General features: G+C 43.9%; 1 protein-coding gene across 1 annotated transcript in view; it reads left to right on the top strand.

The window, feature by feature from the left end:
• The window catches only part of ALK (ALK receptor tyrosine kinase), a 742,529-nt gene that overhangs the window by 644,332 nt on the left and 84,344 nt on the right, over positions 1-13,853 (top strand). Inside the window, exon 9 of the mRNA XM_069582903.1 lies at positions 2,877-3,046. Within this exon, the coding sequence (XP_069439004.1) occupies positions 2,877-3,046 (170 nt within the window). The remainder of the gene's footprint in view (positions 1-2,876; positions 3,047-13,853) is intronic.

Here is a 13,853-nt window from a genome sequence, read left to right as displayed (position 1 = left end):
TAACCACCCTCTTGTTTACACTTCAGGTTTTTCCACATGAGAGATAGACACTAATCCACTGTGCTCCCAAATTGCAGGGGGTGAATGTCGAGTACTTGATGTGGGATCCTTGAAACCACTCTCTCATCAGTTGGGGTGAAGAGACAGCCTTCCTCAAAGTGAGGTGGAACTCACGATACACCAAAAGCACTTTCCCAAAACTCTCTCCTAGTAGTCAGCCACCAACTTTTTTTACATCCAATGTATGGACGAGGGATAAAGAATTGTGTACCCTGTTTTCATCCACCTCTCTTGAAAGCCCTGTACCACACTGTGCTGTCAGACTTTCCATTGAAATGCAGTATCTATTGCCTCTGTGCTTCAACCAGAATTCCTTGTTAACCTTTTGTTCCACTATTTATTACCTCATTCAGCTGTCTCTATAACCTTGTAAGTTTAAAATAATTCCCATCTTAGAGAATAGAGAACTGAGCTTCACATTTACCGAAGTGGCAGGAACAAGTTTTGCATCCAGATCTCTCAGACTCCAGAGCTCTTAGACCATCCTAGGATGATACATGTAGCTCAGCAAAAGTACTCAATAAACATCTATTGAATGACTGGAAAGTTGATTTGCCTAGATTATAGAGGAATGTGAATGGCTTGCTATTAATTGATACAGAGTGAGAAACCATTGAAGAGTCACAGATGGCAGTGATAAACAGGAAAATGTGACAGAGATACAAAAGAATTTAGAAGGGAGAAAGAATGGATAGAGAGGCACGTTTGGAGGCTATGGAATCTAGAGTACAATGAGTAAGTTGTAAAGGACATGGTGAATGTTACTTTAGACTAATGAGGATAAAAGACAGGTTGAAAGGATTTACGAGAATGGGCAACAAGGAAATTGAAGCAGTGGTTACATACCAGTTTTCCAAGATGTTAACATGTGAATTGACGTATAGAAATAGACTGTAAGCCAGAGCAGCCAGCAGGATCAAATAAAGGATATTGTTCCAGGAGAAGTGAAACCTGATCTTGTTTATAGACAGAGGAGCCAGAAAGTAGAGAGACGTCGAAGGTGCTGAAGAAAGGAAGGACAGCGGTTGCAGGGTGAAAAGAGAAAGGGTTAACATGGAAGAAAGCGGAGGGCACATCCTCCTCTAAAACAGGCAAGGAAGAGAGAAGATGGATAAATAGATACTTATGCTATGGAGGAAAAAAGAGATTGAAGGAGAATGCACTTGATGCAGTAAATCTTCATCAGTACAGTAGGAATCAACAGAATAAATTGGGTGTTGGGGACCAGAGGGTGACAAAATCAATGTTCTGGAAGAGTTTGAAACACCCATTGTACCACATGTGTTAAGAAATCAGCTGTGGAAATCACCAGCAGATGAATAAGTATCACCAGTCATCCAGGACACTGAGGCTCCACTGGTCCAAATTAGCACCATTCTGTGGCCAGGGAGCAAAAAAAAAGCAAAAAGTATGTGGCAAGCGTCATCCCAAGCTGGGCACTGCAGGATGATGAGCTGAGGGCAGAGGGAGCTTCATTAGCAAGAGAAGGGTTAAAATTTCCAACCATGGCATCCAAACCGCTCAAGAAAACTGAGTGGAGCCAGTGAAAAAATGTAACAGATTTGGGAAATTACGCTAGGGATGTGCAGTGGAGACAAGTATTTGCTACACAGGATGCAGGGAGATGGGAAAGATAGAAGTGAAGAGGCTATGGTTATACAGACCAGGCTCACCAGGCTCAGCTCTCAGAAATAGAAGAGCACATGGGCACCGCAATGCCAGGGGTGGCTTGTTAGTGAAGCGTTGGTATGCAACAGAGTGAGGGGTCTTCTGCTTCAAGTGCTTCATGGTATGCAACCTCTTTAATCAAACTGTGAGGCAACCGTGAACTTAGAGACTGAGAGAAAAGGAGTAGTGATTTACAGAGAAGCATGTCTCCAGACAATGAGAATCAGAGAAAGGAGGCACCATAGCCGATGAAAACTCCAGGTTGCTATAGGACATATATTGTCTTCCTTTCCTTTTTTATTACAAGGATCTGAACAGGAATATTTAGGGCAGTGATATGCTGTAGTTGTCCTAAGTTTTAAATGTTGCTATAGACTTTCTATCAAACATATAACCTCTATTATTTTAAGCACAAAGACCAGAGACCTTGTTTATAGTATATACTGCCTCTGGCCATGACTGTACTGAAACTTTCTGAGATAAATTAGTTATTCCCTTTCGTATGTCTTAGGGTACAATGCCATAGAAACCTTTAATAAAGACACAATGAAAACATATAATTGTATCTTGCTTTAGGCAAAGTGTACACCCTCATTCTGAAAGAAATCATATTTTAAAATGTTGATAGGTAGATTCTTGTCTCACCCTTGCCCACCAATGGCCACAGGTATTGAGACATAGGGTCTCCAGTTAGCTAACAAATGACATGGTACCATTCAAATAAGATTATTAGTCTTTAAAAGGAATAAAAATCAATGATACCTGAATCACTAAAAGAAATTGCATCACCAAATCACTTGCCTAAGGTCACAAAGTGAATTGGGACCACAGACAAGACTCTTTGAATCCTCTTTAGAAAGTTCATTTAATACCCCACTGATCTTAGAAGGCAGAAGCCTGTGAAATTTAGGATGATGCCATCAACCTGAACAAAGTTCCGAAATTGCCCATCAGTTTCCCCTCCCAGCTCCTTGAACCTTGGTGAAAATGTGAGACAATGAATAAAGTCAGGCTACGGTTGGCCGGCTCTCCTAACAGGAAGACCTGGGCTGAGTCTCCAGCAAAATCCTTGAGAATTCCAGAAATGTGACCTACAGTTTCCTTTCAACAGTAACACCTTGTCCTTCTGACTCTTCTCTTCCTTGCAGCTCCGAATGTCCTGGCTCATCCGTGGAGTCCTGCAGGGAAATGTCTCCTTGATGCTGGTGGAGAACAAAACCGGGAAGGAACAAAGCCGAATGATCTGGCGTGTTGCCACCGTGGAAGGCTTGAGCCTGTGGCAGCGGACGGTGCTGCCTCTGCTCGAGGTGGCCGACAGGTGGGCCTTTACCCGTCCCTTCTGTCCCTCTTCCTCTGTCAGCCAGAATGCAAGAGGGGGCCTGCCCGCCCTCCTGCCACTCCTACCCAGATCTCACACACACATGCGCACACACACACTTTCTGGAGACCTACAGGAAGCACTGACACTCTGAGGGATTTCCATGCTAATGCTAATGAGCACTCATCTCTCGCACCTCTGGCCTAGCCTGATTGGCTCCCTCTTGTATCTGTAGGAAAAAGTAAAACCGAACAACTCATAGGATAATAATCAGGCTTTATATGTGTATGGCATTTTCTCTTAATTAGTGGATATTGCCTTACTTTCCCATTTGACATTTTAGTTATTCCTTATTAGCGACAAGGAAACCTGTGACATAGGTGGGACATGCCTCATGTATCCCTGTTCCTGCCCTTTGACAAGGTTCTCCTTCACTGAGAACCAGAGAGATGAAGCACCAGCAGGGCAGCACTGGAGTGAGGACAGGTGCTCCAGCCAACCCCAGTCCAGTGCTCCTAGAAGTCTGGTCCCCAAGGCAGGTGAATAAGAATTATTCAGTAAACAAGGGAGTGCTTGTACCAGAGGCCCAGATTCCTAGTTAGATTCTAAGACTAATGACCTTTGTAACCTTGAACTCCTCTGGGCCTCAGTCTCCTCATCTTAAACTGAGAGGGTTGGATTACAAGATCCTTAATGCCTTGTGGCTCTAAAATGGAGCGGTAACTGCTCGGCTGCCACTTGTCTGCCCAGGATGGCACCAGTCTGCCACCTGCAGTCAGCCTGGAGCAAGCAGCGCCTGACCACCCTAGCTGCTCACGTGGTGCTCTGCTGTGTCACACTGAACCCTCAATGACTGGAGCTGATCTGTTCCAGACCAAAAAGTAAGGGAGCAGGGAGGGAGTCATGTATATAAATGGGCCCGGTAAATGGATCCCAAAGGGATCTTTAAGCCATCTTTAACAGGCTAAATGTCAAACTGGATGATCCAGAGCAGCCTCTGCGTTCGACTCCCCAAACAATTTGCCATCCTAGTGGATCCTTCGATAAAGGAGGGCAAAGGGCTTCAGGTAAAGGGGAGGGTGATGCCAGTTGGTACAGTTTGTAAATATAAAGCTGAGTCTCAAATTCTTCACCCAGACTTCAGTCTGCTGGTTTCTAAGAGCTCATAACTCAAGCTGAGCTGTCACAGGAAAACGCCATCGGCCTCTGAGCACCAGCTCCCCACTCCTTCGGATGTAAATGGGTTAAAGATCAAAGCTCTCGGACATCCCAGGGCTCAGCGCTGCCCTCAGGACAAATGGATTTAATTAAAGTGGAGGAAGGGGCAGCGTGGGCACCCTCACCCTAGACTAGTCTTTTGTCCTTTGGGATTGTGGGGGCTGTGTGCAGGGGATGGAGAACAGGCAGGTTATGCCAGAGTCCTCCCTTCTGGGAGATGCTAAATTAATTCAGATGAATCAAAAGGTTTTTTTTTTCCCTCAATCCAGCTAGTCCTCTCTCTTTCATAGCCACTCCAGGGGATTTAAGGCCAGTAAGATGTTGACTCTGTTCACTTCCATCGGCTCAAGTTTTGTTTGAAGGAGACTTTGTTCTCAGCCTCCCTCCTTCCTATTAAAAGATGTTTACCAGCCTGACATTTCCAATATTAATAGTGAGACCAAACTGTCCAGTGGGGATTGAGACAAAGGCCAGCCTAGTTGGATGATGCCTCATGACCTAATAAATGTGCAATTATGTGAGTGGTCCTGTGCACCAGGAGCCTGCACGCCACTGACATGCTCTGATGTGGGAGGCTGGCCTCCCCCTCCCTGGAACTAGAGGTGATAGAGGAAGGCATCCAGACCCTGAGGCAATGGAACTGCAGGAGAAGGAGGCAGAGCAGTTTTCACATGCTAAAATCCACCTCGACTGTATGTGTGGCTGCCCCATAAAACTGAAGAACTGTGGATGGCAGCGCACAGGCTTTAGAGTCAGAGAGTCCCAAGTTTAAGAACTGGCTCAGCCACCTACTAGCTGTGTGACCTCAGCCAATTGAACCTCTCTGGGCCTGCAACTGCACCCACAACTGCAACATGAGCATAATACCAGTACAACTTTACAGGATTATTATAAGACTAAAATGACTGTCAAAAGCATCTATGTCTAGTACATATCAGTAAGTTTTATTTCCCACACCCTCCATCATCATCCCTTAGTTTATGGTCTCAGATAATTTATTGAATAAATGGAACAAACCACAAACCCCAATCTTCTAAGTCAAGCCATATTCAATTATACAGAGATAATAAAGTCTACCTCTTAGGCTTGGAGAAGTAAAGTGCTTGGTGAGCTGCCTGGCACACAGTAAATGCTTAGTAATAACTACTAATAATAACAATGGTTTAGTAGTAATAATAATATCTCCCCATCTAATGCCTCAGAAGAGGCTAAGATGGCCAATTTAGCAATAGTAACCAGTAATGAAATCCTAGGATGGGGGTTAGGGTTCTTATGAATTTGTGATCATCAATGCTCTGTAGGCGTCTTATAAGGGAAAGCACATTATCCTTCTTACTTTCAGACAGTGTACTGTAGCTGCCTGGATCTCCAGAAAATGAAAATGGGAGGATGGTGAAGGTAGAGGAAGGAAATAAATGAGGGAAAGAGAAAAAGAAAATGGATAAAAACAAAAACAACAACAACAAAAAAAAGGTTAACTCCCTTCCTCCTGACCCTGAGGTAGGTGTTAGCACCTTACCGTCTGCCTGCATCCCATGAAGTATCGTTAGGCAAGTCCTTGCTTCAGTTATTCAGCACCTGCCTCCTGGACAGCTCCCCAGTCATGGCCCTTTAGAGGGTGAGGACTTCATTCCCTGTGCTGTCCCAAACCACCATCTGCTCCGAGGTTGCCCAACCTCCGCACATTACCAAGTTTTAAAAGCAATTTTATTAGTGCTTAAAGATTAGCCCTAAAGAGTTCCCAGGCTCTGGACATTTCTCATAGCCCCTGGGTATTACATGAAACTAGTGCCTGCCTAGACATGGGAGTGACATCCAGTCTTGTCTCCTTGCCTGCATGTCTTATCCCCACCCAATCCAGTCTGCACAAGGAAGCTGGAATAAACTTTTTGAAATGTAAATCTAATCATTTCCCATTTGTAACTTGCTTCCATGGCTTCTGTGGTTTTTTGAGTGCCTTTCAATTTCCTTTAAAAAACTCTTCATTTAGCCCCACATGTGATCTATCCAACCATAATCTCACCAGCCTCTTTTTATGCTATTCTTCTGTTATTCTACCTGCTAACCTCATTAAGCTTCTTTCAACTCAATTGCACCGTGGTAAGTTCTTACTTCCAGACTTTTGCACCTGCCGTTCCCTCCACATGCAATGTTCTTCCACCTTCCATCTTCCTGACTGCTACTTTTCCTTAGCTTTTCAAAGAAGCCTCACAAAATCCCTAGACTATATAGTATACCTACAATATAGTCTCATGGTTCTTGAAACACTCCTATAATACCTTGTCACTCAGTGATATCTGTTTTTTATTATCTGAATATACACATCAACGAGGCAGGAATCAGGTCAAACTTATACTGTACTGCTTCCTAATCATCTAGTACCATACCTAACACATAGTATGCCCAATAGATGCTTGTTGACAGAATAAAGTATTGAGAGAAATTGCTGTATTCTCAAATTCTGGCTGAATTAAGTGAGAATTTCACTTGTTGGAATCCATCTAACATTCCTCCACTGTTCAACCTGCATCTAACAGAGCAGATAAAATCACGTTATAAGAAATACTACTACACAGAGTTCTGTATATCAAAGCAGTGCCTTTGTCCCATCAGATGAACCCAAACAGCAATTGTTACTCTCGTGACAAGGTATTTTCTTTAGAGACTTGCCTGGTGCCTGTGCTTCCTTTGTCTCTGGGCACTGACCTGTCAGGATCACTTTGTGAAAAAGACTTTGATCTTAATTGTGTGCCCTGGTCCTTGTAAGTAGGGAGATCCAGAACTGAGCACTTGAGAGCTATATTCAGATGGTTCCCACCACACAGTAGTCCTTCCATGAAGACTCAGAGAATATGCCATAGGTATATAAAGGCCGCAGACAGGGAGGCATTGATCCATGGAAGGATGTTTCTCCTGTCCATTTACAAACAGGCAAAGTAATAGAAATAATGCCATAGTCTGTCATCGTTATGAAATGGTATTAACTTTACAACCTACTATAAATAGTAACAAGAGAAATCTCCAAGAGCAGTAAGTGCCCAAGATGTTTTGAGCAGTGGTAACATCCCTGGAATACAGATGTGTGCTCTCAAGGTAATTTTGAAGGACAGCACTAATTCAAACACCAGCTTGATGTGGGCTTAAAAGTTATCTTGTTACTTTACCTCTAACTCATATAGCCGCTTTCTCTATTCTCTCCCCACCTCATCAGCTTCCCTCCTCGCCCTGCCATTCAACTGCCACTCTTACCACTAGAATTAATTCAACCTTTGCTCAAAATAGGAAAAAAAAAAAAAAGGACGAGTTCTCTCCCCTTATTCTAATTTTTAGCCTCTTGCAGGGACATACCCTAGTTTTCCTCTTTATAATGATATATCCTAGTAAGTTAAGCACAGTGCTCCCACACCATGCTAAGCTTTGACATGCTTACAGCACAGAAGCAGGTGCTAAGTTGAGCTCATTGTGAAGTGGATTTGGAAACACCATGGATCAAACTGTGCCCCACAAATCACTGCATCGTACAGCCAGATAGAACGTATGTAGCTTATCACACATGTGTAGGCTTCATTCCCTAGCATTATCATTATAAAGGCTTTTAGCTGCTCACTAAATACACAGTCTAACAAGAAGAAAATGTTCCCTCTGGAGATATTTACATGTCTGTTCCCTCTGCAGCCTTTGTCCTAATGACAAGTGGTATGCTTCACAAACACATCTTTTAAACGGGATCAGTTGGGCTGAGAGTTATGGCTTCATGTACTTAGCCCAGAAACTCCACAGAGGCAAGGTTTTTCTCCTAATATGCTCTTGTTTCTCATCTACAGAATCCCCATTTTACGTACACAGTACTCTTTGTGTAGTGTCTTCTGTGATGAGACCCGCATGAGAGGGACATTTTCATTACTCATTCTCACCTGAATAGAGAAGTACACAGTGAGTGGAAATCCAGAGATTTCCAACAAACCTTATTTTGCAGACCTAGGTACATTCCTGAAAAAGTTGTATTTGATTCATATTTTTGTAAGTTGAATGACAGCTTCCTCATAGAGCCATGGAAACTGTTCTAATCATGGACAATGATTAGAACTAACATTTGTTGAGTACTCACTGCCTGCCTGTCACTGTAATGGGTGCTTAACATGCATTATCTCATTTCAACCTTAAAACAGTTGCTTGGGATAGATTCTATAATTAATCCTCTTTTAATAAGAGGAACTGAGGTCTAAAGAGGAGAAATAATTTTCCCTTGATCCCAAGGCTAATCTGCTTCCTATGTACATATGTGAAGAAATGTGCTTGACATGTAGTTGAAAACTTGGTAGATGGTAGCCATTATAATTAACAAAATATTTTGGTTTGGGTTTTTTTTTTTAGGCTACACCTCTTACTCATTTTGAGTTAGTTTCCTTTACCTCATCCACTCCTTGAAATCCATCATCTTAATTCCCTACCACCAGCTCCTGCTAAAGACCTCTCCCTGCCCAGCACTACCCTCCCTGCCTTCCTTCTTTCACACCTCCAGCCAACCAGCATCACCACCAAAGAAGATTCTACCCACTTCCTTCCAGGCCATTGTGCCGGTCAGTTCAGTTCAGTTCAGTTCAGCTGCTCGGTCGTGTCCGACTCTTTGTGATCTCATGAACCACGGCTCGCCAGGCCTCCCTGTCCATCACCAGCTCCCAAAGTTTACCCAAACTCATGTCCTTTCAGTCAGTGATGCCATCCCACCATCTCATCCTCTGTCATCCCCTTCTCCTCCTGCCCCCAATCCCTCCCAGCATCAGGGTCTTTTCAAATAAGTCAGCTCTTTACATCAGGTGGCCAAAGTATTGGAGTTTCAGCTTCAACATCAGTCCTTCCAATGAACACACAGGACTGATCTCCTTTAGGATGGACTGGTTGGATCTCCTTACAGTCCAAGGGACTCTCAAGAATCTTCTCCAACACCGCAGTTCAAAAGCATTAATTCTTCAGCGCTCAGCTTTCTTTATAGTCCAACTCTCACATCCATACATGACTACTGGAAAAATTGTGCCGGTCACCATGTGCCTGTTTAAATCACCACTCTGGTATGCCTTTGATGCTTCCCTGGTGGCTCAGACAGTAACGAGTGTGCCTGCAGTGCAGGAGATGTGGATTTGATCCCTGGGTTGGGAAGATCCCAGAGAAGGGAATGGTAACCCACTCCAGTATTCTTGCCTGGAGAATTCCATGGACACATGAGCCTGGCGGACTATAGTCTACGGGGTCACAAAGGGTTGGACAAAACTGAGTGACTGAGCATGCACACCCAAGCCCATCAAGCTCAAGCTTTTCACGAGTCACTTGCCCTTGCTATCCTTAACTTCCCAGAGGGAGGAGGAACTAGCACCTTAGAGCACTAGACCCCACTCCTTAAAGCCCATTCTGCCTCCCCCAGCTTGTCCTTCGTCCTGCAGTAGTGCAGATGTGCAGGGAGAAGCCTGCAGCTGCAGGGAGGCCTGCAGCCAGCTTAGGGCTAACTTTATCCTGCACCCCACCCCCAGAGTTGGTTAGTCATTGACCCAACCATGTTGGGTGCATTGAACACACTTTGGTAACTAGGCTTGTGATACATGATATGGTAGTTGGGATAACACTACCCAGAATAACATTAAGCCTCCAATCCTTGGGCTGTACAAAAAGAAACATATTTCTGACTCATATGAAAGCAAAAATGAATGTGCCAGTTGGCGAGTAGCCTTCCATCTGGTCATTCAAAGATCCAGCTTCTTTCTCTGCTGTGGATCCATCCTTTTCTCCAGTTCTGACTCCTTTGCCTTCAGACAGCCAATGAAGAAAGAGGACTGGAGGATCCTTGCATAGGAAGATTTTTATGAGTCTTCACATCAGCTCACTTTCCATTAGCTACAACTCAGTTACCTAGCCATCACTAACTGCATGCAGCAGATGCTGGGGTATATAGAAAAAAGGGAAATAGGTTTGATGAAAAAATACGTATGTGTGTCATACGACGGGTCAAACCAAGGAATCGAGCCTCCATCTTTGGCATCAATCAGACTGTCATTCAAGAATACTGATTCCTTATGTAGCTACTCTGAGCATTGATTAGTCTTCTCCAAGAACCTTCATAATTCAAGGCTGAAATCAATTCCAGGATCTATTCTAAGGTGCGTACGTGCATGCATGCTAAGTTGTTTCAGTCATGCCCAACTCATTGCGATCCTATGGACTGTAGCCTGCCAAGCTTCTGTGTCCATGGGGTCCTCCAGGCAAGGATACTGGAGTGGGTTGCCATGCCCTTCTCCTCTTTTCTAAGGTATGAATGTTGTATTCCCCAAATTTTATGATGTAGCAAAACCTCACTTTCTCACTTTTAGGGAGAATTTCTCTCAGTAAAATATTCCTTCTAAAAATTAATTAATTAACTAATTAAGCAAATAATAGGAAAACTATTTTGAAAAGACTTTAGAAGGGCATTTTAGGACAGTGGCTTCCAAAATTGGCTGAACATTATACTTACCTAGAAAACTGGCTTTCAGAGAAGGCAATGGCACCCCACTCCAGTACTCTTGCCTGGAAAATCCCATGGGCGGAGGAGCCTGGTAGGCTGCAGTTCATAGGGTCACTAAGAGTCGGACATGACTGAAGCGACTTAGCAGCAGCAGCAGCAGAAAACTGGCTTTAATGCAGTCTTGGACCCCATGCACAGAGATTCTGATTGAGCAATCACATACTGGACCCAAGAATATTTTTTTTTTTAAGTTTCCGAAGAAATTGAGAGGGTCAACCGCATTTGGAAAGTCACTGGCATAAAATGTCAGATCCAGCTGTCTTATGGACAAGAGAGGGAATCAAGTGACTGGAGAAGTGTCACTGGCTGTCACCTTGTCAGCAATTATGTACTAAGCCTCCATCAAGCACAGAGGATGGAAAGGGGTGTATGATGCAGCCTCTTGCTGGGTCACAGGAGCTGCACTGGGGGACGTGGAGCATACACACTTAGAGGCCAACCGCACACACAGAGCATTGTGCTGGATCCGACAGAGGTGGCTGGTCTTTAGGTGGCTCAGTGACTTCCATGTGTTAGGGGAGCCATCATGGAGAAAATGGGCTTGTTATATATATGCTGGACCTTGAGGACAATTTAGGTCTTAGGGAAATGGGAAAGGGACAAGGGTATTCCGGAGATGACCATCAGGACAAGCAGAGGCTTAGAGTCAGGAATATTTTATGCAGGTTCAGGAATTCTCAAGAGGATTCTATGTCGGAGAATTCTGAACAGTCTCCTTGAAGAGGGTGGATAGGAGGTCAAGTATTTTGGACCCCAGGCTGTGGGGTATAGGGAGCCGTTGGACACAGAGATAAATGGAGGATGGGAAACCGGAGCGTGGGGACTGTTGGAGGCTCTTTCGAGGGACCAGATATGAACTTCTGTGAGCCTCAGAGTGCAGCTTAGAGGAGGAGCTGGAGGAGGAGGGACCCCTTCTGCCACTGCCTACCAAATGGCACCATCGGCCAGGACAGGCTTGGGTCAGGCAGAAGAGCCGGAGAGTGTGGCTGAGATCTTAGCAATGCAGTGTGCAGCCAGGCATTGATACATACAAATCAAACATTCTTTGCAACAGTGGGAGGATCTGGCCTTGTTTCTTTCTCAGAAAACATCCCAGATCATTGGAGCAAGGAGTAGATTAGCAATTCCGAGCTCTAAATCCTATTTCTAACACTGATTTACTGTGACATTTGAAAAAAGTTGTTGCTTTTGATTGCTAAGTTTCCACAACCAAGAGTGCAGAGCGGTGCGATAGATCCGGCCTGTGAGCCTGGTTTAAGAAGTAATCACTCAAAACAGCAGTAAGTGAACCGCTTTAGAATAACAGGATGTTCCTATCTGCTCAAGATTTTCTTGGTAACATCCACAGCTTGGTTTACAAGTCAACAGAGGCATATGTTTTTCATAACTTAGTGCCTCTGAAAACACAGCCGTGTATTCTCAGTCCCTTCTCTCCCCAGGCACGAAGTCTGGAATTGAGGAGACACCTGGGCTGCTGACATTTGAAGCAAAGCAGCTAGACTTCTGCCCTCACCCTACTCCTGAATGATTCTCCTGTCCCAGCTCTACCATTCTTTTCTAGGCACTCAGCTCTTCAAAGTCTTTCTTGATTCCTCTCACTGCCCAGATCTGATGTTTTCTCAGGTTGTGAAGGCTCTAGTTCTGTGGGGGGCAGAACCAGTAAGAACTTTAGAAATCTCATGGCCAGTGAATAATATGAATTAAAAATCTGTCCATATTCCCTGAGGTCAAGATCCATGTCTTATGCACCACTATACTCCCAGCTCCAGACACAGCGCCTGACTCACAGGAGGTACTCAATAATCTTTGTTTGAAGGCAGAGGAGGAGAGGAGGAGATACATAATTTGTAATACTTCTCGAGGAGGTACAGATTTTTAATAGAAAATAATATATACAAGAAACAATGAACTAGACTCTTCCATACTAAAGAGACGCGTCCACTATGAAAATACTATTCTCCAAGCTAGGCTTCAACAGTACATGAACCGAGAACTTCCAGATGTTCAAGCTGGATTTAGAAAAGGCAGAGGAACCAGAGATAAATTGTCAACATCCATTGAATCATATAAAAAGCAAGAGAATTTCAGAAAAAAACATTTACTTCTGCTTCATTGACTATGCCAAAGCCTTTGACTGTGTGGATTACAGCAAGCTGTGGAGAATTCTGAAAGAGATGGGAATACCAGACTACCTTACCTGCCTCCTGAGAAATCTGTATGCAGGTCAAGAAGCAGCAGTTAGAACCAGACATGGAACATTGGACTGGATCCAAATTGGGAAAGAGTATGTCAAGGCTGTATATTGTCACCTTGCTTATTTAACTTACATGCAGAGTACATCATGTGAAATGCCAGATTGGATGAAGCACAGGTTGGAATCAAGATTGCAGGGAGAAATATCAATAAACTCACATATGCAGATGACACCGCCCTTATGGAAGAAAGTGAAAAGGAACTTAAGAGCCTCTTGATGAAAGTTAAGAGGAGAGTGAAAAAAAAAAAGGCTTAAAATTCAACATTCAAAAAACTAAGATCAAGGCATCCAGTCCCATCACTTCATGGCAAATAGATGAGGAAATATTGGAAACAGTGAAAGACTTTATTTTGGGGGACTCCAAAATCACTACAGATAGTGACTAGTCATGAAATTAAAAGACGCTTGCTCCTTGGAAGAAAAGCTATGAGAAACCTATGAGAGTTGGACCATAAAGAAAGCTGAGCACCAAAGAACTGTTGCTTTTAAACTGTGGTGTTGAAGAAGACACTTGAAAATCCCTTGGACTGCAAGGAGATCCAACCAGTCCATCCTAAAGGAAATCAGTCCTGAATTTTCATTGGAAGGACTCATGCTGAAGCTGAAGCTCCAATACTTTGGCCACCTGATGTGAAGAACTGACTCATTGGAAAAGACCCTGATGCTGGGAAAGATTGAAGGTGAGAGAAGGGGACAACAGAGGATGAGATGGTTGGATGGCATCACCGACTGAATGGACATGAGTTTGGGTAAACTTCGGGAGTTGGTGATGGACAGGGAGG

The sequence above is a fragment of the Ovis canadensis genome, chromosome 3 (genome assembly GCF_042477335.2).
Source record: "Ovis canadensis isolate MfBH-ARS-UI-01 breed Bighorn chromosome 3, ARS-UI_OviCan_v2, whole genome shotgun sequence".
NCBI lineage: Eukaryota > Metazoa > Chordata > Mammalia > Artiodactyla > Bovidae > Ovis > Ovis canadensis.
The sequence above is the reverse complement of the archived record's forward strand: the minus strand, read 5'-3'. Positions and strand labels throughout refer to the sequence as shown.